Genomic DNA, 25,452 nt, shown 5'->3' on the forward strand with positions numbered 1-25,452 from the left:
ATTCATACGAGGTCGCCTGAGTGCCCTTGTTATTAACGGAGAAAGAGTTGTTAATTCTCCAAACTAATCAGGTTCATCAAAATTCGGAACCGGGTACATATATTCTCTCTACATATTTCTATAGGCCTAGGTCGCCCAAACCCGATAAAAAACACACAGGTGACATCCCCATCCCTTTTTTTGATAATCAACATGACATGTTCGCACGGGAGAGAATCAACTTACCAACAACGATAAAAGCGAGTAAGAGATCTGAGATCAACGGAACGACGTGGATCCAAATAAACTTAAAAAATTAATAGGACAACCTCAATGAACCTCCAAGTTTCAAATATTTTGTGTCTCAAATCTTGTTCGTCGTTTATGGATGGACAAAGAAAGGTGGTACATCTGATAGTTGCTTCCGAACGCTTTCTCATCTTGTTCATAATTTTTTCGAATTGCATCTAACGTTGCAGTAACAGGAAGTGCTCGTGCTTTTTTTTGAGTTAAGTACAACATAATTTTTCTGTAACAAAAAAAAAATCAAAAAAGGATATGAAAGTGTAGACTAAAAATGTGAACGGCCCTCCAGCTAACAATTCTAAGTTTCCGCGGGAAACCTAACCGCAAATTTTCCGCCAAAAAGGGTTTCAGAGCTACGTACAATCGTAGAGAGAGAGAGAGAGAAAGGGAGAAGCGATTTTGAAGGAGTTATAGAGAATGTCAAATCCACAAACAAATCGACACGAAGACGACCAAATCAAGAAGAAGAAAAGAGAAATCGAAAACCTAATTCATCATACTTGCCGAAAATTTTGGTTTCTTATTAACATTCTGTTATTTCTTTTGACCTACTTTGATTCTTCTTCAGGTTTTTCGAAATCTCAGACAAGAATGAATGAATGGTGTTTTTTTTTATTACATGGTTCTTGATCTTGGAAAGAATGGTTTGATCTACTAAAAGGGTAGTCATATTTCTGGAAGAAGAAGATATATTTGATCTAGGGTTTTTTTTTAGTTGGAGGGATGAATGTGCAGATCTAGCTTCAAGTGGTTTTATCTTATGAGGAATGCGAATGGTTAGATCTTCATTTCTATCTATCCATTCACCTCAGAATCATAGAAGAAGTACCTTGTAGGCGCGCTATTCTTCAAACCCTAAAATGGTAAGCAAATGCCTATACATAAGATTACTTTTTGTTGTATTTGGATTAAATTGTATGATATCGAGATTATTTAAACCGCATTTTGTTGTATTTAGGTCAAAATAGGATTGGTATAGATTGATTTTGTCTGTATATTATTCATGGTTTGGTCCGGAATGCAACATTTCCTTGTGAAAATTTAATGTCTTAATGAGCTATAGACAGATGAAGGTAAATATCTCTAAGATAAAGTATTGCTTTATTAGCTGCATCGTGGTTGTAGTAGTTTCTTAAAACACGGCCTGAACTTGAATTGAAGGATGTAATGACCGTTTAATAACTCTCTCGATGATTCCCTCATCAAATGCGTTCGATCCACTTTATGACTCCTTTGTATCCTTCCAACGTGTTGCACCATGTAATCGTAATTTTGAATAGCTATTCATAAATGAATACCCAGAACAAGTATAAATGGAAGGAAGGGGAGGAGGAAATCTCAGTGAGAAACTATTATTGCAAATTTACTCGAGCCCCAGTCATGCAAGTTAGAATCATACTTCACATTTGGAAAGGAAACATTAATTCAAACTATTATTGCATATTTCTTCCATTGGAGTAGAAATATGAGTTGGGCGAAGAGCCTGTCTTACTTAGACTTTATTTCTAATTGGGAGGCTATCATGAAGTAACATCTTCAATTGTGATACAACCAATTCTTTTGTACATCCTTTTCTCCCTTAATATTAATTCAAACTTTTCAAAAAAAAAAACATTACACCCAGGGTGAGCTTTGATATGGGCAGCCATCCTAGGTAGACTCCCAACAGTGGACCAATTGATCAAAAGGGGATCCGCGAGGCCGAATGGATGCAGTTTGTGCAAAAAAGAAACCGAATCTGGTCCTCATCTGCTCATACGTTGCAACATTACTTTAGCAGCTTGCCATTTCTTTTTATCTAGCTTCAATATCAGGGGTTGTCTCCCACAGCTAACACAAGCTGTGTTTGTTTATTGGGGACATGTTGCATTACCTAAAAACGGAAGGAACATATGAAGAATAAATCTTCATGCCATGGTTTGGCAGTATGGAAAGAGAAAAACACCGCCATCTTTAAAGGCAGCAAGGTCAGCTCCGAGGAATTATAGAAGATGTAAAATCGTTTCTGTATTTCTGGAGTAGAGAAGATAAACGGGAGAAGCACTACTCTTATCTTGACTTCACTATCTGTTGGGAGGCAATTATAGAAACAATAGTTCGTTAATGTTTTGTCAGTTGGCCAGCAGAATCCTATTCTGCCTCAGCCCTTGACAAATTGCTTGGGCAGTTGTACAAATTATATTTAAATAATTCCAATCATTAAAAAAACAATTTTTGGGATAAGCATATCCTTGTGGATTATATCTAACCCTTCCATGGACAAAAGATCAAATGTGTAATGAATATACAGTTGTTGTTTAAACTCTTAATTAGGGGTTGCATTTTTGTGGCCGTTTTTTTTTGTACTAAAAACCTTTTCATGTGGCTGTCTGTCGTCTCTTCCTTTTGTTTAGGAAAGCATTAATCACTATAATGGCTAAAGATAGTTAGGCAGTGCAGAAGCGGGCCACTCTCTCTCTTTCTTAGCACTCGTAATGTTTATTAGCCTAGGGAATCTGGTGGTTTAAACCAATAAAGAATGTGAACCGCGTTATTTTTTTAATAGAAAGTTTGCACGATTCTTTAGCTAGTCGAAGTGTGTGGTTTTATTGTGAAGAAATCTTTCTTTTTTATATTGATGTAATTTAGCAAGTTTGCAGTTTTACCTACAAGTATTTGTCTTGTGGACATTTAGTAGTTAAATCATTATCTAACGATATAATCACATTACCTTAATAAAAAAAATCTCTTTTCTCTGATAATCTGCATGAAATATGTCTTGTGTAGGGGACTCCTGTAAATATCATCGTAGGTTCTGATGTATGGATTGAAGATCCAAATTTAGCTTGGATTGATGGAAAAGTATCTAAACTTAATGGAACAGAAGCTGAAATTGAGACTAGCGATGGAAAAAAGGTATGTGACTGTGAATGTGTTTGGAGTTCCTCGCAATACTTTATTTGGCTAGGTTGAGATCTTTTGTGACTTCTTTAGATCTTCCACTTGAATAGAATTTTTTTTATTTGACAAGTACACCTTGGATGTGCATGCTTGCATTGACTGATGCTTAACCACCTTATACCCAAGGAATGAAACTTCCCGAAATTTCACCGAAATTTCGCGAAACGTTTCCTAAAATCAGATTAGGTGCACGAAGTAACACTTACAACTATTTCTTGCATAGTTTCCACCGACATGATCGAAACTTCCACCGAAATGGTTGGAAATATCGAAATTTCTACCGACATGATGGAAATTTTGACCGACATAGTAGAAATCTAGCAAAAAACCCGGAGAAACTAATACTAGAAACATATCCCTTCCTTCGTCTTTTTCATCTTCATTTCTCTTAGATCTCTCTTGATTTTCATATTATGTTTTTAATGCTTTTTAAATCTATTTGAATGCTTTACGCCACGACTTAACGGCCTAAATTGATTTTATTTTAGTAACACCCCTGATATAACAGCGTAATTGAGTAATTGACGATACCTTCTTAAACTAACATAGTTTGTTAACTATTAACTATTATCAAATTGTTAATCTTTTTGGTGTTATAGCCAAAAAGTTATTCAATTTACCCCCGGAAGTAACTATGTAATTGTTAATACTCCCTCAAACTAATAGATAATGTTAAACGTCATTTTTGTGCTTCATTATGGTTTAATAATCTTGTTATACATAATTGCATCATATTTCTATCATTTTTGTAAATTTGTAAGATTTCCACACTGACCGAAACGTTTCTACGAAACGTTTCCACTTTTGGACCAACCGAAATTTCCACCGAAACCGAAATTTCATTCCTTGCTTATACCTGGAAAGAATTTAGAGAAGTTACATGAGTCGGCTTAAATCTCATGAATGGCTGCAATGTGAACTAGTCCTAGTATGTCTTGTCAGTAGTTAGGAAGACTAAATGGACTGTATCCTGATTCACCCATTTTTCCTGTTAGTTTTCACTGAATTTGGGTCCATTTTTTTTAACAAAAGCATGAATAAAGAAAAAAATTAAATCACATATTCCTCCCTTCACCAGAAGATAAGAAAAGTGACTCTTACAGTGTGACTATCAAGTGTTCCAGTTCAACATGCAATCCTGCATACATGCCGTCAACGAAAGCAAACTTTCGCTGAGATGCATGTCGCAGAATGAGCTTATCATCGATCATCCATCCAGATATAGTTGTCCTGTACTTTTTTCAACTACCCTTTTTGGTCATTGTTTGCAAGAGAGCGTAAAGTCACTAATTTTGAACGGAAGATCTTTTATCCACTTTTTCTTCTGAACTCATATCTCCTCCCTATATGCACAGACAGGAATAAATAGAGGAAGCAATAAGCAACACCAACTTAGCCCATCCCTCTTAGACTCCTGCAGTGTGCAAATGAATGGTAGCACCTTCAAAGGCTGCACTCGCATTTTTTTGAATAAATTTGTAGCTCTCCACAAAATTTACTGCAAAAATTAAACTTATATTTGGGTGCTACAATTACGACACTGAATTTGTCATTTTTGAGATTGCAGTAAGACATTTATACTCCTTTGTTTGCATCCAGGTTACTACAAGCTTATCAAAAATTTACCCGAAGGATATGGAAGCTCCCGCAGGTGGAGTAGATGACATGACAAAGCTATCTTATTTGCACGAGCCTGGAGTTCTTCAGAATTTGTCAACTAGATACGAACTCAATGAAATCTATGTGAGCTTTCTTTCTCCTATTTTAATTTAGTAAACTTGTAACAACTGGATATTGTTATTCAGGTATGAGCTTCCTTAAATTATAAAAATGTTCTGATATTTGATATTTGGCAGACATATACAGGAAATATTCTTATTGCTGTTAACCCATTCCAAAGATTGCCTCATATCTATGATGCTCACATGATGGAACAGTACAAAGGAGCACCATTTGGGGAGTTAAGCCCTCATGTATTTGCTGTTGCAGATGTTGCATACAGGTAACCTCAAATTCTTATTTACAAATTACTTTTTCAAAGACAAAACTTCTTATTTTTGGAGAAACTCTTGCTCTCTTGAAGTTCAAATGCTAATCTGTAGAAGTGATACAGGGCGATGATCACTGAAGCAAAAAGCATTTCCATTCTGGTTAGTGGTGAAAGTGGTGCTGGGAAAACTGAAACCACGAAGATGCTTATGCGTTACCTTGCCTATTTGGGTGGTCGAGCTGCCACTGAAGGACGAACAGTTGAACAACAGGTTCTCGAGGTAAGATATTTGATCACAGCTTTCTCCTTATTAATTCGTTGGACCTGTGCCTCTTTAGTTTCTTATTTTGAATCAAACTAATACTCTTGTACTATCAACTGGTTGCAGTCAAATCCGGTTCTTGAAGCATTTGGTAATGCCAAAACTGTTAGAAACAACAATTCCAGGTGAGATACTGTTGGTACGATGTACCATAATCTGTTGAAGCTATGTTAGGCTGTCATGCCATTTCATTATGTCCTTTCACAGTTTAGTGTGCCAACATGTTTTACCAAGCGTATGCTAACTTCCTGGGTTCTTATAGTGAACCTGTTTCCTCATACTATTAGTAAAAAATGAGCTACAGTTGTTGGAAGTCTTTTCTCTCTTAAAATATTTTACAAAATTACAAATACGTAGCTGTTGCTATCTTCAATCCTGTTTGTCTATGACAAACACAGTCATCTTCAATAGTTCTTAAAAATAAAATAACAACATTGTTCTTATACTGCATCTATTACCCATTTCTCATAGAAGTTAGATATTTCGACTTAAAAAGTGATTCTAGTGTTGCAGTCATTATGACCAATTTTCCTTTCTTATGATCAAAATCAACTACTCATGTAGAAACAGATAGTGATTTTCACCAGAATAGATACAAAATGACAATGCATTTGGATTTTGTTTCTATGACCATGAAACCAAAGTGTTGTAGTCATTTTTCCCAATTTATATGAAAGTAAACGCGCATTATCTGTAGCCAATGACTTGCCCCCACTATATGTGACCACTCAGAGAAATCCTGATTCAACATAAACTGCCTCCAGGTTTGTATAATGCTATAATATTCATGAAATTTTTTTTTACTGGTATGCACTTATTCATGTCTACCAAAATATACTGTTTCAGCCGTTTTGGTAAATTTGTTGAGCTTCAATTCGACAAACACGGTCGGATATCAGGAGCAGCCATTAGAACATACCTTCTCGAAAGATCTCGTGTTTGCCAAATATCTGATCCTGAGCGTAACTACCACTGTTTTTACCTTCTTTGTGCAGCACCACAAGAGGTAAGGTCCTTCTGTTAAAATAATGGATAAGAATATTAACTTGTCTTTTATTTCATTTAGTACATAAATCTTATTGATTGCAGGACCAAATACTGCTGTAGTTACAGTTCTTTCTGTGCTTAATGTAAATGTTACAGGAAATCGAGAAGTATAAATTGGGAAACCCAAAATCATTTCATTATCTTAATCAATCAAACTGCCATGAACTGGTTGGCGTAAGTGATGGCCATGACTATCTTGCTACTCGAAGAGCTATGGATATTGTTGGAATAAGTGAGAAAGAACAGGTATTGCTTTTATCATGGATCTGAAATGATACCTCTCTACCCCATGAATGGATTTGTAGATTGAAACTGATAGGAACCATTTCTTCATCAACTTTTCATTTCTTTCGCAGGATGCTATTTTTAGAGTGGTTGCTGCTATTCTTCATCTTGGAAATATTGAGTTTGCTAAGGGGCAGGAAATTGATTCATCTGTTCCAAAAGATGAGCAAGCGAAGTTTCATTTAAACATGACTGCTGAGCTTCTCATGTATGATTAAGCCCCAGTACTAGCTTTGTAGTTTGGCTAATTTTATGTTCTGACTTCTAGTAATTGATGTTTTTATCATTTAGGTGTGATCCATTGGCTCTGGAAGATGCTCTATGCAAACGTGTGATGGTAACCCCAGAAGAAGTTATTAAGAGAAGCCTTGATCCTCTTAATGCGACGGTTAGCAGAGATGGTTTAGCAAAGACTATATATTCACGCTTGTTTGACTGGTATGGAACTGGCATTATAGGAGAAATATATAAAAGAAAAGCGTAACTATTTTTTTCCAGTCACTCTCATTATAGTGATTTTGTTTTCTAGTTTCGGGAACTAGCACAAAAACAAGGTGCAGAAATGATGTTCAGGGAGCAAGTTTTTTTTATTCACGGGGGTACCTGTTAATTATATGCAGGTTGGTGGATAAAATTAATTTCTCAATCGGGCAAGATCCTAACTCCAAATCTCTTATTGGTGTGCTCGACATTTATGGTTTTGAAAGCTTCAAGACTAACAGGTAAACCTTCCTAATCCAAATACAAAATGCGAAGTATCATACAAAAATGTTATGCCATTAGCTACTTTTTTGCGAAAAATTCTCTGTAACTTCAACGGTTCTTGTATGTAGTTTTGAACAGTTTTGTATTAATTTCACTAATGAGAAGCTGCAACAACATTTCAACCAGGTTAGATGTTGGTATGTTTTTTGTTCAGTTCAGCATTAACTTCCTTCTTTATGTGTCTTCTAATGTGAGGTCAAACATGATGTCTTTCAGCACGTTTTCAAGATGGAGCAGGAAGAGTACACTAAGGAGCAGATTGACTGGAGCTATATTGAGTTTGTTGACAATCAAGATGTTCTCGATCTAATTGAAAAGGTTTTTCTTTTCTCCTATATTCTTATAGTCATCTTCCAGAAACTGTGGACTGTATCTAGGCCTACTTAATATATTTGGTATGGGTGAATCCCTTTAAGTGAACAATTGCCCAAACATTTTCGGGAAGTAATTTAACAATTAGCTTTCAGTTCAAACTAATGGGGCTAAAAGTTAAAATGACTGAAAGTTATAGCAAGTGACAACTGATCATGGTTTCTAAGAAGCAGCCCTACTCCTAGTGTCATCTCCATGATGACCTATGGACCTGTGCGGGAAAATCGGGTAGCAGAAGCAATGTATGAGTATCTTCATGTATTAATGCATATGTATGCAAACTGGGCATGTATTCCTAGGGTTACACCTAAATTAAGAGGTAGATATTATCACATGTTGTGTTGTACCCAAATACCTACGTAATCAAATTGGGGTTGTGGTTTCCAGAACTGCACCAAAATTGAAATGTTCAGGCTGGTCCCAAATAGATACCCCGCAAATGAATTTGATTTTGCCAGTCTCTCTTATCTAATTGTAGGGGTTTCCAGGCAGATGCATGAATAGATGCCAGATTGTCTCAGAAAGTTCTCCTGTCGGAAAAAATATGTGTGTTGACTAGTAATAGTTAAAACATTTGACGTAGCTAAATAAACCATTATTGAGTTTTCCATTTTCAAACAGATGACTTGTAGTCAGGAATCAGGTTAACTTCTCCAATATAGGAATATGGAGCTTTTTCAGAGCCATTAATGGCTGTTCTATAGGTGTTCTCCATCATGTTGTATTTGGTTGCTTTAAATTGATTATAACTTAAAAAAACTGTCATAGATATGTACTCTGATGATTGATTCTGATCTTCTTCTGATTGCTGATTCGTATCTACAGTAAGAACGCCTGATAAAGCCTAGCAGTATAACAAACTTTTATATATACTAGTCAGTTAGCTTACTCCCCTGGTAGTTCCTACACATGCATATAGCTCCGCTAATCCATGCACATGCTGTTTTTTTTCAGAAACCTGGAGGAATTATTGCTCTTCTTGATGAGGCTTGGTATGTTATTTATTTTCCTCTGGTTTTATTTTTGCACTTTCCATGGTGAGGAACTATGAAACATCTAGCTATAGAAATTGCTGTGATAGAAAAAATCAAGTATTATCAAGATTTTGAAGAATCAATTTATTTCGAGACTTTCTCAGTCATGCATGTTTATTTGCAGTATGTTTCCGAAGTCCACACATGAAACATTTTGTCAGAAACTATATCAGACGTTCAAAGTTCACAAACGATTTATTAAGCCAAAACTGTCGCGCACTGATTTTAGCATTGGCCACTATGCAGGAGAGGTGAACTTAATTTTTCCTAGATCAGCCGCTCTGTAATGCGTATTGCTTTTGCACTTATATTTGATTTACGTATGTTTGCCAGGTCCTATATCAAGCCGACCAATTTCTGGACAAAAATAAAGATTATGTGGTTCCTGAACATCAAAGCTTGTTGTGTTCATCGAAATGTTCTTTCGTAGCAGGCCTTTTCCCTCAACTCCCTGAGGAGACGTCAAAATCAGCCAAATTCTCTTCCATAGCTTCTCGTTTCAAGGTGGTTAACCTTGCTTTGTTTACTTCCATGAAATTTGAAGTGAAGTATGTAGAGTTATATAAAGATATAAGACCTATACCAAGTGAGCTACCCACGTATCCATATAGATTATAATGATGTTGCCAACTCAATCTTGTTATAATGGAATTGTTGCAGCTACAACTACAACAGTTGATGGAGACTTTAAATTCAACAGAACCCCACTACATCAGATGTGTGAAGCCCAACAATCTTCTAAAACCTGGCTATTTTGAGAATGTCAATGTCATGCAACAATTGCGATGTGGTGTGAGTACAATTTAATTCTTAGCCAGTTTATACAGTAGAGGTTTTCCGGTGGTGCTTCTCTAACGTTCATCACTCTATTGTTCTAGGGTGTTCTAGAAGCAATTAGAATTAGTTGTGCTGGATATCCTACCCGTCGTACCTTCTATGAATTCTTAAACCGTTTTGGTGTTCTATCCCCAGATGTTCTGGAAGGGAAGTAAGTACCCTCGTGGCCCCTATTAGCTTTTTGTGAAACAAAACATTCTGCATTATTTGTATTATCATTATTATTATTATTATTATTATTATTATTATTATTATTATTATTATTATTATTATTATTATTATTATTATTATTATTATTATTATTACTTTGTCAGATGTTGAAGTTCCCTATTCTGAATAATTTGCATTTGTTAGCAGCATTGATGAAAAGGTTGCATGTGCAAAGATTCTGGAAAAGAAGGGACTTCAAGGGTTTCAGGTAGTTCTATTTCTATGACTGCTTTGACAGCTTGAGATGACTGAGTTAATGGAGTTTAAACATATTCAATTAGGTGTTTCTGCAATAGTTATTTTCTTATCCACTTGTCGTATGAACTGTCATTTACTTGCATCTAAAAATATTTGGATCCTTGATTGTTATTGATTTTATTTATTCCGTTTTAATATGAGATCTTGTGTCTGATCACTTATTGTGAGTAAAGTGGATATTTAAAACGGACACTAAATTATTTTGCAGATAGGCAAAACTAAGGTTTTCCTTAGAGCTGGTCAGATGGCTGAGTTAGATGCTAGGAGAGCTGAAGTACTCGGCACCGCAGCCAAAACTATTCAGCGGAAGATACGAACACATATAGCTAGGAAGCATTTCATTGCAATGCGGACGTCTGCCATTCATATACAGTCTTTATGTCGAGGTGAGACACTTTATTGACGCTATACAAATTATAGCTGTTACGACGTTAGAAGTCTGTACATGCTCCTCAAGTCCTTAATTAAGCTAGCTAGTCCAACTGGAAGAACATTCATTCTGATCATTAATTAGTTTGAAATTCTAAGAAATACATCTGGTAGTCTTTCCCTCTTTCTTATTAGGAATCTTAATATTACATGTTTGTACTGGCTTGTAGGAAGACTGGCTTGCAAACAGTATGAACACTTGAGGAGGGAGGCATCTGCTCTGAAAATCCAGAAGAGCTCACGCCGATTTTCTGCCAGAAGGGCTTACACTCGTCTCAGATTATCAGTGATATTCCTGCAAACGGGTTTACGAGCAATGTCTGCTCGTAGTGAATTTAGACTTAAGAAACAAACTAAAGCAGCAATCATTATTCAGGTCTGCATCTCGACTCTTTATTATATGAACTGCCCTGCTGTGTGCACTTTTCTTGAAAATGTACGTTTTGCAGGCACGCTGGCGCTGTTACAGAGCATCCTCATATTTTAAGAAGCTCAAGAAATCGTCAGTCCTTACTCAGTGCAGATGGAGGGGAAGGGTTGCAAGGAAGGAGCTTAGGAAGCTTAAACAGGTGTGCTTACTAACAGTTGTTAATATAGTCTCCAAATGTATATTACTCGTTGAATAGTTTGATGATCTATCTTATGATGAATGTCCACTTCATACGACTACAAAATTATCTTTTTAATGATAATAGCTATCAATATACTAACCAAAAGTAAATTTCTTGCTATTCAACAATCTATGATCAATTGATCATTAACATTCTGTTGATTGATAGTGCAGTGAGGATTGTTGTATCTCATGTCAAATAACACAAAGTTAAATGTTCCAGAGGATTGACTCAGGCCTCTACGATAGCTCAAATATATATGTTATCATAGTAGTTATAAGTTATAATTTATATAGTAGTTATTCATTTGCACATCCACTTTTAATGCTTTCAGTTTATGTTGTTAACCAAGTCTTGACTGCTCATCCTTTCAGATCTACATCTCTTCTTGCAATTCAAAATATTAATGTATATTTTCAATGTTTTCCAGGCAGCAAGAGAAACTGGTGCGCTTCAGGAAGCGAAGGATAAGCTTGAAAAACGAGTGGAGGAACTCACATGGCGTTTACAGTTGGAAAAACGATTAAGGGTAATACCAGTACTGTGGATCAGCACTTTTATTCAAGCTTGCTACCGTTTGGAATTTCTTCATCTGCAAGAATTTCAGACCCAATATGTTCACGTGCTTACACATTTCTTAAGAACTCTTCCTGCACTGCTACGTAGTTTCATATTTTTCTACTTAAGGACCCATATTGACTGAAGGGGATACCGAACCTTTTTATTGTCAGTGTGAGTGTCCAAATTGATTCATCAGGCAGTCAGGTAACACTGTTTAGTTTACTTCATTCAATTATGCATTATCCTGGTTACTTCTATTCTCCCTGTGAGAGCATTGGTCGTCAGTTTGAAAGAACTTGATGAGAATTGATGTAGTAAGGATAAAATTGGTGATCATAAAAGCAGTTTTATATGCAAGATTTGCTACTCCCGTGGTCCTTGCGAAACTAAGAACCTGGCCTGTTCTGCCCTCCGGCGTTTCTTAGCCTACCAAATTGATGGGAGGGCAGTTAGCTGTATTTGCCTGAAAATATTTATGACGTAAACTTCTAAGCTTACTCATTTGGTAGTTAAATAATCTGACATCTTGTATGAGGAAAGCTCACTTTATGATTCTTGGTCTAAACTCTCACCGAACTATTAAATCACATGTGCAGACTGACCTGGAGGAAGCAAAAGGACAAGAAATTGCAAAATTGCAGAGCTCATTAGAATCTCTGCAGAACAAACTTGATGAGACAAATGATTTGCTTGCCAAGGAACGTGAGGCGGTAAGGGAAGTCCAAGAAGCACCTCCTGTTGTCCAAGAAACACAAGTTCTTGTGCAAGATACTGAAAAGATCGATGCTCTTACAGAAGAAGTGGAAAAATTGAAGGTATATTTGGTTAATCCAGTTATCAGTATTTGCATTTTGCTAGTGTTCGAGATAGCAATGGTCGGATCTTAGTATCAATATTCAATACTTGAGTAGCTTTAGGCATCCTCTTCAAATCTAAGTTGTTAATTTGGAGACTGGTCGCCTGAGTAGAGACTACACTAACCCTGACTAGGTGGAACTGACCGCCATATATGTAAATGACATACATTAATTAATTTTAAATGCCCTTATAATAAAGAATACGACAGAGATGACAAAACCAACTTGAGTCTAGTATTAGATTTAATTATTTGATTGACACATAATTGCACAAAGTTGTTGTAATCCATCTTAAAGGGTTTCTGCTTCAAAGAGCTCGAGAGATTAATTTGCATAACTTTATGGCAAACTGGGATGCACTACTTAGATGATATACTTTTTGTGCTTTAGGATGTAATATAAGTCGTACATCTATGGGTTGATGTGGCCCTAGTGGTCACTAATTAGATGATGTACTTTTAGTGAAATTTTTTCATTTCTAGAAAAATCAATGTTAAGAAAATCGTTTTGCAGACTCAAGGGGGGGTCTCTTTGACGAGTCGCACACCTCCTTTAGATCAGTGACCCTCTAACTGTTGGCAATATGAAATCACCAGTTGCTCAACCCTTATATATATTCTGTACAACGCCAAAGAACTAGAAAGAATTAATTCAATATAACTGATCATTGTTTGCGATTTGTGTACATTTGCTTTTATGTAATTCTGAATAAGAAGACTATTATCTTTAATGATTGCATTGAAAGAATAAAAGAAGAAACAAATTTTAATTACACTGGTTGGGGAATAAACTGGACAACTAGGTAGCTAAATAAGCACCTAGTCGCGCAGTTTGAGAACTTAGGAGGCTGAGTACTATTAGAGTACTACTCGAGTTGGTCAACTGGTAACAAGTCAAGAGTAGTCAGGGGATTCAATAAGATAGCTTGACTTATTTGAATTACCAACTGCGTGGAGACAGTAATATCACATCTTAGAAGGACATTAGATGCTTGTCTAGATGTATCAAAATTAGGCTCAAACAATTATGAAGAAGGCATTGATTAATTAATTGATTGGCAATTTCTCTGAGTTTAAATATCGCAGTATATAGAGCAAATGACCATCGGAAGTCTACCTCTTAACTCCTTAAGTGAATCGAGTGTTTTAGCTAGATTGTTTGTTAATTACTAACGGCATGGATACATCCCTATCTATGAAAAAAATAAAGAAATAAAAAGCGCATAAGCAACAACTGATTTCAGAAATATGCTTTCACTCAAGCTTCTCGGTTTGATATGTTTTCCAGATGCATCCATGATATATTATTGATGTACTTGCTAGTGGAATATTATTTGGTCATGTGCTCATAAATGATCTCTTTTACATGTTCTAGAGCATACGACTATCAAAGATTCTTCTAACTTGGATTCCTCTCATCTTCTTACGTAATTGCTGTCCTGAATTATGGTGTACAGACTTCTTTGCAGTCAGAAAAAGAAAGGGCTGATGAGTCCGAGAAGAAATATGCAGAAGCAAATGAAGCAAATGAAGAGAGACGGAAAAAGCTAGAAATAACCGAGGCAAAAGTTACACAACTTCAGGATTCCTTGAGCAGGTATTTTAACGTCTTCAAGACAACCTAATATTTTGCAAGTTAATTCAACTTAATCATGGGATGGTTAGTTTCATCGTATTTCATGTTTAACATAGCCTAGTTAGTGAGATTCTTAAGTACGTAACCTAAGCCCATAACCACGTATTGACATGCTTCGCATGAATAAAAGCGCTCATAAACCCTTTTAAGAAGCGGGAATACAGAGGTCTTACGAATATAGCATAAACTTTAACTAGATTTGAGGTTTAACTTTTTGTTGTAAGTTTAACGTGATAACCACGACGTTTATAATAACACGGAATAAGTTGCTAAATAACTTAAAATAAATAGAGATTTAAAATATTTATGTGCCATAAATTTTTTGTAAAAAGCTTAAAAATAATGTGTTGGAATGTGGAATACATTGTAAAACATTTAAAACGTTAAAGTAAACATTTCTATACTCAGAATAAGTTGCTAAAGAACTTAATATAAATAGAGATTTAATAGATGTCTGTGGCATGAAAAATTTGTAAAAACTTGTCAAATAATGTGTTGGAATGTGGATGCCAATAAATATAAATTGATGTGATAAGCATTAGTTTTTTTGACAGTTAGTGTCATTTGTAGACATTGTGTTTTTGTCCTTGTTATGTAACTTTGAAAAGATACATAATAATTTTGGCAAACTTCTCCTGACCCATGTATTTATATGGGTTTCTCGAGTCATAGATTAGTTCTATTCTCCAGCCCACTTGTTAGAGAAATCCAATATCAAAACACCTATGCAAACATTTAGTGTATAGATTGAGTCAATAGCAATTTGAGGAAATGTATTCTAGTTCATACAAAATTATGTTGGAGATATTTGTTGCTTTGTGAAGCCAACAGTTGGATTTAAATAGAGAGTTGAAACGAATTTTTTGCTAATAAAAACAAATATTTTGAGGAATAGCAAGATATTATTAGACTGGCGAAAGGCCGGAAATGAACAAATCGAGGGTTAGTTTACCCGAGGGCGTACATAGTGTAATCTAGAGGAAACCCCATTGGAAGTACATGAGACAATTGTGCCATGATCACATCCCAAGTAGACATAAATGTATGAGTTGAAATGTGTTGACTCCTTAATGTGCAAGTCTCAAGAAAGATTGACTTTATATATGTTAAGGTCTCATCTTCTGAAGCGCCTGTCCTCCAACGACTATGTTGTTTCTTTGCTTTCATAACTTCTAGTGATGGTTAAAAAAGATGGTTCTGATATGCTCTCTTTTATTACGGGGACATCCCGACAACACGTGTTCTCGAGTATTCCTCTGCACTTTGTGCAACAGGCATCTGTTGATTAGAATAAGGCCCATGTTTTGAAGTCTGTTGCGAGTTTGAAGTTTCCTATGGCAGGCATATCAGGCAAAATATGATGGTGCTAGAATATCCTCTTTTTGACAAGGTTTTGTAGGAGAGCATTCCAACATTTTCATCTAACAATCCGTCATAGTGTGGTTTGATGGTACATTCAGTGTCTTAATCCCAAGTCCAAACTATGCCATCTACCTCCTTTGACAAAATTAGTGCACTAGCCACGCTTTTGAGGGGAGCTGATAGTTTCTCCATCCAAATTCTTACTAAAATCTCATCATTCTCTTACCGCATATCCAGAACAATATGCCCTTTCCTACTTGAGGTTTGGGACGGTTCAAGAAAATATTCATAAGCGGGCCTCTGCTACATCACTGATCCTTTCTGGACTTGGTCTTGTCCACCTTTCCTAGTTTACTTAAAAGAATCTTTATAAGCATCCAGAATCCTCTGTTACTACGGTACCACCATCCATGTGGAGATTCCGTAAGCCTCCTAACTGAATATAAGTTCTTAAAAATCTGTATTTTGGAGAAGGATAATGCTCTGTTTGGATTCAATTTGTTGCTAAATGTGGTAAACAATTCTAAAAGTGATCTTACATTCGCTGATATGTATTAGAATAAGCAACCATCAATGAGTATCATGCATTCTAAGATTGTGTGTCAGTGTACCATAGCCTAAGAATCATATGTTTGCTTTTGGTTATGATGCTAAATAGGTAAAGATGTTAATTCCTTAACCACCCTTTTAGGTTGAGAATATATTGGAATAGATGAAACTGATTTGCTTTGACGTGGTTAATCGTTTTCATATTAATTATTTGAAGAGTTTAGTTTTTGGTTATTCGAGCAACCTCATGCCGATTGATCTTTGAAATGAGAAGTGTCTAAATTAATGTTTACTGGAAACGTGAACCTCTTTATACGTGGTACGACTACCTATACTCGATACGCTACAATGTGAGTGTTTGGTACTTAAGGGTATAAATGTTTGGCAAAGCCTTTTTCGGTTGTGTGTTTGGAATATATGCACTATTATACACTATGACACATTAAATAAATACACATACTCTCACACGTTATATCTCCATAAAGCTTAAAATCTTAACTAGTTAACTAAAAGCTTGTAATTAACTAGCCAACTAGTTGAGCTCATAGAGTTTTAAGCCTGAATATCTTGATACGCCAAATATGGGTTGTTGGATCGCAAGGCCACCCAAAAGCGGTTCGGGGAATCCAATGCGAAGTAAGCAAGGGGAGGTAGAGTATATGTGACATATTTCCCAATGTCATTGATTCATTAGGTTTAACATTTGGTGACAAGTACAAAAATGGTAACTTAAAGTTGTTTGGAAGTCTTTCCTATGTAAAGATTACTTGGCAGTGAAGGTTGGAAGGGGTAAAATTGTCAATTGAGAACTTTCTAAAGTGGGACCAAGTAAAGAAAGGTTCTTAAACTAACAAGGTTTGGGAGGATGATTAGTAATCATAATGAGGGATTGAGAATGAGGAAAATCAAATTGATAAAAAAGATAGGGTATTGCATGTGGAGATCTGGATATGAAAGTTGAAACCTATGGAGGATGATTACAAAGGCCAAGATATAGTCCACAAGGGTTAGATAAAGACTTCCTTATTTCTAACTACTATAGAATATAGAGTGGTGTGTCTAGAAGACGAGTTTGAAACCAATATTTGGAGAAAATATATTGGGTGTTTATTCAAAAAAATATATTGGGTGTCATTTGCTTAAGTTCTTGATATGAGCGTCCAATTTTGGAAGACAGTGCGGCAAGTAGCCCCTGAAAAAGGTGTTATGAAAATGAGGTGTTTCTCCTCTAAGACATGATCTCTTATTAATGAGGTAATGCTATATGGTAGTATACTCAAGAGGATGGAATAGGTACAAGAAGTCGTTGAAAGTTATGCAAAGGTATTTGAGCCTATTGGGGGATTTTGGATGTGAGGCAATGAAAGGTCTCCCAAATGAATTCAATTGAAACATTGCTACCTAAAGCAATTAACTACGTTAGGGATTCGTTTTTTTATACGATTTCTCGGAATTTCAAATTCCTTAGGATGGATTATTTTATACCTTCTAATTATATGTAAGATAAACTGCGGAATGATCACATGGTCTTAACTGATGCCAAATGAGCAAAGAAGAAGTAAGATGACTAATCAAACTCTGGTATACTTTGTCATGGCAAAAGTCATTCTGGGATATTCAATTCGTCTTTTGCGGATGGGTTTCCACGCGCACTATTTCTAGGGAAAATTGGTACATATATTTCCCATTATCTTCCAGTAAAGCTAAAGTCTTACGCAAATTTTTCCATTTTGCAGGCTTATGGGAGATCTGGAAAGAAAGGAACCCGAGTATTTTATATCAAAAGAAAGGAAAAGCTTTGATCCCTCGGAGCTAATGTAAAGGCTGAAATTCTTTCCGAGTATCTGTTGAAGGAACCAAAGTATGGGGGTTTATGTATTTCCTAGTTATTTCATTTGGTGTAAAATAGGGTGGGTATAATTGAATAGAGCATCGTATCTTGTGCCAAATGGAGCTCTGCGACAAGATTGGGACGGATATATTTTTCATTTTAGCTCTTATACATGTTTGCCTTGTGGCACGATTTGGTAATAAAAATTTTAAATTAAATAAAGAAATTATAAAGAAGCTAGATTGTCATTGATAAAGAGTACACTTTTTAATATCACCAATTAGTTTATGCCATATTCTTCTTACTAATGAAAAACGACAATTGTTATCGAAAAGACATGAACAATTTGGTAAGTAAAAGGTGTAAAATTTCATAAACTTAACGTACATATCGTATCTCAATAGGTGAGATACTTGAGAAGGAAACTCATTGTTCATATTTCGTAATTGCAATTACGAAATATTAAAGTAAAATAGTATTTGTCAAGAGGATCCTTATCCCCTCTTCAATTTCTTTTGGTAGGAGAAGTGGTGAGTTTCCTCGTTCATAAAGCGGAGGAAATGCACCAGGTTATAGGTTTTGGTGAAATGGATGGACTATCGGTTTCTCACTTGCAGTTTGCAGGTGATACTCTCTTTTTTATTTAAGATTTGGTGACACGAATTTGATGACTGGAAGATGTTTTGTTTTGGTTGAAGCGGCTTATGGCTTGAAGATACATTACATAAAGAGTAATGTTTATGTGATTGTGGATGTCCGTGGATACTGCACAATTAAACGAGGGTTTCAGTTGTGGGGTATAGTCAGTTTCAACATTTACTGCTAAGTGGTGCTTATAGGTCGAAGGCTTTATGGAATCTAGTGATGGAACGGATAAATAGGAAGCTTGTGTCATGGGAGGCAAAATATTTATATGAAGAGAGGAAATTAGTATTATTTTAAGTCAAGATTGGCGGTAGTTCCGATATAGGAAGCTTTTGTCATGGGAGGTGAATTATTTATCCGGAGGGGGAAATTGGTAATGATTAAGTCAAGATTGGTATTCCAACATATTTTCGATCATATTTTTTGTGTTTACATTAATATTAAGAGACATGAAGCAAAAATGAGGAATTCTCTGTCATGATAAACTTGAAGGGCACAAGTTTTATTTGGCGCGTCATACTCCGTTCAAAACCCATTTGGAAAAAGGGGATTTGGAATTGAAGATATTAGGATAATGAATTCAGCCTTGCTTTTGAAATGTGTATGGAGGTTAGGATAAGAAGAGACGACATCATGGAGAACAATTATGAAGGAGAAGCATCACTCCAATTGGAAGTGGGTATCAAATAAACCATTAGTCCGTATGGTAGCATGGTTTGCAGAGGAATCTATAATCATATGGTTTGGGTGATTAAGCACGTATGAAATTGTGAAAAGATATTTGGTGCAGGAAATCATGTTATTTCCAAGTACATTTGTTCTTGTAGTAAATAAGAAATTGAGGGATAATTGCCAACAACCCTTGGCTCAAGTGGTAAGAGGTAAGTCTTCCAACTTAAAGGTCAAGGGCTCGAAGCACACGCTTACCAATTGAAAAAAAAAATTGAGGGATAACTGACTATCAAGTGAGTTGGGATCTCGGATTAAGAATGAGCTTATTGATCGGGACGCTGATGATATGGCGGCTTCATCGACTGTAAGAGAGGGTTACACCATTAGCGAGCGAGGGTTGCAAGATATGGGAATGAAGTATGGATGAGGGCTTTTCAGTTAGATCATGTTATGAAGTATTGGGGTATGATGATAATGTATAATATAACATTCTAGATCCATGAGTTTGCGAAGTGGAGGTGCAGTTAAAAGAAAATTTTATGTGGATTGCATGTCTAAATAGGATCCCAGCGATGATAATCTATGCAATAGAAGAGGATTATACCGAATATGTGCATTTTATGTATAGACAATGAGAAGACAACAAGCCATATGTTCCTTCTTGTCTTGTAGCGTTGGAGATGGTGTACTTCGGCTGGGAGGAAGAGGACAACCAGAGATTACTACAAATGATTTGGAGTACTTTTAGACTCACTAAGGACAAGGAGAAAAGAGTGTGGACCTTGGATGAGGGTGATGAGTTTACAGTCAATCCTAATGAAGGTGGAGGGCCATGACGACTAAATATTTGCTAGTAAACAGTTTGGGCCACGGAATGTCCCACACGAGAGGGTGTTTTCTTTGTGTAGGATGCTTGTATACTAAAGCTACACGCTCAGGACAGACTGAAGCATATAGGGTGAACTTGGTAAAGAATGCCCCTGTGTTCAAGTGCACAATGGATGTCATAGATCAAGTCCTCTTTTAGTGCGATATCTCAGCGTAGAAGTGGAAGCATTTAACAAACCATCCAAGTACATGAGTGGATACCAATGCGGCCAATGGAAGAGAACTTTCTGTCTCTGATGAATCGCATATGAGTAGTAAAAGGAGAATCATGGGGGATTTTGCATTCTTTTCTATATTTCGGGGTATATGGTAGTAAAGGAATTTAAGGACTTACGAAGGCAAAGAAGAGATTATATTAGCCATAAAATCCATCCAGGTAGCTCACTTCGAAGAGCTGAGAGGATAAGTTTCAAAACTTCGTCTGGATGCAATTATTAGATGAGGTCTAATATGCGAGTGTTGAGGTTCATTGAGAGCTTAATGTGTGTCTTTTTGTAATCCTTTTGACCACCTGTACCATAATTCTTTGTGTCGCTGTACTTTCTGGATAAATCTTGTTTTGATTAGATAGGAAGGCACAAAATCCATTCGAAAATATGCAAGTAGGGATAGCTGAAGTTTGAAAATCAAAAGGAAAGGTTTTAAAATAGATGAAAAGTGGTCATGCAGCTCGACCGGTTTGTTTTGTGTAGCCCATACATTATATGAATGATAGACGAAGATGATTATTTGGATTTGCTTTTTTCTTTTTACCCAAGAAGTGGAAACTAAAATAGATAGGTTTCGTCTTTCTTGGGATGGGGACAACATAAGTTAGTGAAGCGTACACTTCAAGCATCATCAAGCATTATGTACTCTTACATGTATATCAATGTAAAGATGTAAATCTGTCATAATGGTGATGGTGAGTTTATGCCTTAAATACATTTGGGGATGCTGTTTGAGCGTTGATGTACAAAAGATCTCATCTGTTCAAGTGGTCTAAGGATTTGTTTGTTAGGAAAAGGATGGAGTGAGTGCATTTTTAAGATTTAAATATCATGAAATGATCTTTGTTACCTTAATGGTGAAAATCTATGGGAAAGATATTGAATGTTCCACATTATTGTTTGCTCTAGTCTGTGAACGTGGAGTCAAATCCAAATTTTTCAAATCGGGTATATTGTTAAAAGCCTTACAGGTAGGGAATGGTACCTTACCTCTAGTTTCTTTTGAATCCTTCATGGAAGAAGTAATAAGAGAAGTTCCCAGGTCATAAAGGAGAACATTGGTGATTACGGTCAATTATGTCACAAGGAACTTAGTGTTTAAGTTCAACAGTCAAACTTAATGCATCATGAGCTATTTGTTTTGCAAATCAGATATTTACTTTTGTTGCAATCGATAATGAGAATATTGAGTAATAAGTTTAAGAGGTAAATGTAATATCCCGGAATGAGTCATTTTGATTAGAGGTTCACCGTTCATTTCTCTAGACAAGCTTATTTCGCTTACCACTTCATGTGATGGATCTTTAGAGAGAGGGAGGAGTTGGTTAGAGACTAGGAGTACCTAAATTTTTCTCTTGTCATGTTTCTCTCATAGATTCTTGGGATAGGAGATCTAGTATTTACAAATGGATGTACCGCTCGAGAAGATCGAAGATTGTTTTTATGTACATGTTAAAGATTTAAGGATTACATTATTCATTATGAGATTAAGCAAAGATCAGAGATTTTATGGTCATGTCATATTGGTCCCTGAGAAAGGAAGAAAAGCATTACCTCAAGAAGCATGTTGTGCGACATAGTTGGGGTTGGAAGGCGAGAAACACGAGTGAAGGAAACATGCCTTTACGGCGAAGTGACTATTGAATATAGATCTAATTGTCATGGAATAGAAAATTTGAGTCTCGAATAACTTCTTTTTGCAGTAGCCATTGATCACTCAGTTAGTTCGCTCTATTTTTGAGTTGGACACTTTATATTGCTATGCAATGAGGACATTCAGATTTGATCCATTTGCCAAGAAGGGCGAGTTTGTATCTTTTCGTCAATTGTCTAAGATTGTGTATAAGAAGAGAGTATATGGAAGCTAGGTTTTTCACTTCCTTCCATCAGCCTAATGATCGAGTGATCGTGGCAGGACAGCTAGGCGATGGTTGATCTAAGGAGACGAGAAAGCAGTAATATGGTCAGTGAAAGATAGTTAATTTTTAAATGAAAACTCTATGGCATGTGAAATCTTGGCTACTGGAAAGTACAAATTCATTTGATTTTCCGACCTGGAAAGAAAATGAGACAATGAGAATGGTAACAAGGAATTGAGGAGAAATGTGACAGTAGCATCCTGAGTACACAGATTCTTATTGCTTGCTCTAAATGGGCCACCAATATAAAATAACATATCCCAGTAAGCATATTTCGTTCGAGCATCTAAATATTGAGAAATGTAACTTGGGTTTTCATATTTCGAGTGCTCGATATTAACAGCAATCTGGAGTACACATCTGGATTAAAATATTGAGAAATGTAACTTGGCTTTTCATATTTTGAGTGCTTCAGATTATTAGCAATCTGGAGTACACATGGGACATATTTTCCACGGGAACTTTGAGTAGTCTCCGTCGTAATTGTATGGCAACTTGGAACACTAAGAATATGAAGGGATACTTCTCCAGTGTTTGATTATAGAAAGTTTGTTAGTTATGGTTGTTCAACCATATGCAAGGTTGCTCAACCGTCTTCTTCTCTCTACTCTTTGAGGTGTTATAAAAGGTTATATTTCCCAAGTAAAAAACATAACTGCGGCCATAATAATACAGATTTGGAGTCTTGGTTACCTTCGACTTGGTGTCTCGGGTAACACCTTGAAGTAAATAATCGAATTATTTCTTCGAGCTTTCTACCATCTAGTTGCTTCTTTCGCCAGGCTATAGTCATTTAGGCGGGAAGCCCCAACTCATCTCTCTCTTCACGCAAGGTTTGGCATAGAACTTGAGTTGTCAAGTTTTCCTTCTCTTAAGTTGCTTAAGTCAATATCTTAATTCTCTACTTCATAATCTTGTCAATGATGAGAAACCTAATGCGAAGCTTAGGCGCTGGTACCACTTTATGTAGCACAACAGAAGCTTTAAAACCTAGGGTGAACAAAACTAGAACTGTCAACTTGATTATAACATGGAAAGAAATTAGCAACTGAAAGCAACACAAAAGCTACTTATTACGGAGGTTCAAGACAATGGAAGAATCTAAAGCAGAAAATAGCGGCAATAGTGGACGGGTGTTCGAAAACAGACTTTCCTTAGGTTAAACAAGATAATCCTAATCAATTAGCAGATAATCTGAAGGTAAACATTTGCGTCGAATAAGATACCTCTACTCTCACTCTACATAAACTCGTATTCCGTCCAACTTACGTGGACCCTTACTTTGAAGTACTAGAAAAAGGTACATCAGATCTTAGTTTGTCTTAGCAATCTCTAGAATAATCGTATTCGTAACTGGTGTACTATACCAAGTTATGCTTTCGTTACCAGCGTAAGTTTGATCTGTCCGCAAAGAGAGTAAATAAGGCAAAATATTCATTCCTATGACCTTCTCACAGTCTCCTTCTCCATTTCGCTTATGGTGTGATTTGATCATATTATCAGTTTTGGTTTCTAAATGATATTTCTTAAATGGCCAGGCTATTAATATCTTGGATTAGGGTCGTTTCACAATTATATATATATTCTATTATGTATGTATAGGTTTTGTTGCTTATTATTAGGGATATACCAATGTAGCCATGGTTCTGGATCAGCATCTGCAGCCACAACCAATCCAGCCTTTAAACTAGAACGATAAATCCATTTAGAGATTAAGTTGTCACATGTTTCTTCACTTAGAGATCGGCTTACTGTCTCCCGTTAGCCATTTGTGTGGTCGATATGCTCTCTAGTTGATCTCCCATCCTTTCCCGAATGATCTAACTTAAAGAGTATAAATCTCCAAAAATACTCTTCTCCTGTTCAAATCTGTGCTAATCCCAATTGTCCTATAAGGACTATCCTAACAACCGCAAACAAGTCATTCTTATCTGTCATGTGACTCGATTAACAGTGCCATGTTGCCACTAAATATATGTTATGCGGAGATTTTTCTTGCTTTTGTACATATTCATTTTTTTATGCTTGTGCTAGTAATTTTAGTAAAGATATTCATCAGATTTCCAGCATCTCCGGACCATCATTTCGATTAACATGGTAGGAGTATCAGTTTTTCCGAGAATTTCTCGTTTCTAACTAATTAGATGGGCGAAATAAAAAATTTAGTCACTTGTTTTCTGGGTATTAGGATTGAAAATAGATGTGGACAGCAGTGAGATTTTTCTCTTTTGTTAAGGGGTAATTTCTGACGACACGATACCAGGACAGACTCTATCAATTTCAGGACAAGCAACAACTTATATTGGATCAGGGCAAATGGTCAACAAGGACAAAGCCTAGTGCATTGCAGAATGTTTGTCGTTAGTTCTGTTTATCTGTTAGTTGTCATATCTGTGTAGAAGACGAAGTGGAGCTAAGCTATTCCGTGGGTCAATTATCTCCTTATTAAGTTGGGACATGCTACCCTTCCATCCTCCACTAGTTCAGCAGACCTCCGAGAAGAGAGCTCGCTCTAGGCCACTAACATCAGAAGGTGAGCAGTCCGATAACCACCATTACTGTCATTAATCATTATAATTTTCAATCCCTTTCCGTTCTGCCTCTCCTCCATTATATCTTTTCCATTTTTTTATATCTTTGTGTATTAGGTAGAATCCTGATCTAGAATTACAATTTAACACATAAGGTTTTCCTCCTACTGCTCCCACTACCGCCGCTAAGGTGTAAGAACTTAACTATGTAGAAACATCAAATTAGGAGGAAAAGAAAGCAAGATCAATGTGGATAAGAAATTGATAGTGCGTATCTGTAGAGCCCATATGAATTGAAAGTAACTTTTGACACATGCTAAAATCTTATACGCTACAACAAAAACGTAGTAGCAACTAGAAAAGATATCTCATATCTTGCTTATACCTTAAGGAGAAGGCCTTGAAAAC

General features: G+C 36.2%; 1 protein-coding gene across 1 annotated transcript in view; it reads left to right on the forward strand.

Moving 5' to 3' along the window:
- Positions 1-579: 579 nt before the first annotated feature.
- The window catches only part of LOC147536076 (myosin-9-like), a 32,581-nt gene continuing 7,708 nt past the window's right edge, over positions 580-25,452 (forward strand). Inside the window, exons 1-25 of the mRNA XM_086638814.1 lie at positions 580-1,148; positions 3,052-3,180; positions 4,825-4,968; positions 5,082-5,227; positions 5,339-5,495; positions 5,604-5,662; positions 6,384-6,543; positions 6,681-6,830; positions 6,941-7,077; positions 7,161-7,307; positions 7,490-7,591; positions 7,703-7,760; positions 7,851-7,952; positions 8,961-8,998; positions 9,165-9,291; positions 9,374-9,544; positions 9,701-9,832; positions 9,919-10,028; positions 10,235-10,295; positions 10,554-10,731; positions 10,945-11,150; positions 11,224-11,343; positions 11,816-11,914; positions 12,543-12,761; positions 14,260-14,399. Coding sequence (XP_086494940.1) covers positions 1,146-1,148; positions 3,052-3,180; positions 4,825-4,968; positions 5,082-5,227; positions 5,339-5,495; positions 5,604-5,662; positions 6,384-6,543; positions 6,681-6,830; positions 6,941-7,077; positions 7,161-7,307; positions 7,490-7,591; positions 7,703-7,760; positions 7,851-7,952; positions 8,961-8,998; positions 9,165-9,291; positions 9,374-9,544; positions 9,701-9,832; positions 9,919-10,028; positions 10,235-10,295; positions 10,554-10,731; positions 10,945-11,150; positions 11,224-11,343; positions 11,816-11,914; positions 12,543-12,761; positions 14,260-14,399 — 3,095 coding nt within the window. The 5' untranslated portion in view covers positions 580-1,145. The remainder of the gene's footprint in view (positions 1,149-3,051; positions 3,181-4,824; positions 4,969-5,081; positions 5,228-5,338; positions 5,496-5,603; positions 5,663-6,383; positions 6,544-6,680; positions 6,831-6,940; positions 7,078-7,160; positions 7,308-7,489; positions 7,592-7,702; positions 7,761-7,850; positions 7,953-8,960; positions 8,999-9,164; positions 9,292-9,373; positions 9,545-9,700; positions 9,833-9,918; positions 10,029-10,234; positions 10,296-10,553; positions 10,732-10,944; positions 11,151-11,223; positions 11,344-11,815; positions 11,915-12,542; positions 12,762-14,259; positions 14,400-25,452) is intronic.

This window comes from Eschscholzia californica, unplaced genomic scaffold (assembly GCF_041429995.1).
Source record: "Eschscholzia californica isolate CP2 unplaced genomic scaffold, dmEscCali1.0.p SCAF_5, whole genome shotgun sequence".
Taxonomy (NCBI): domain Eukaryota; kingdom Viridiplantae; phylum Streptophyta; class Magnoliopsida; order Ranunculales; family Papaveraceae; genus Eschscholzia; species Eschscholzia californica.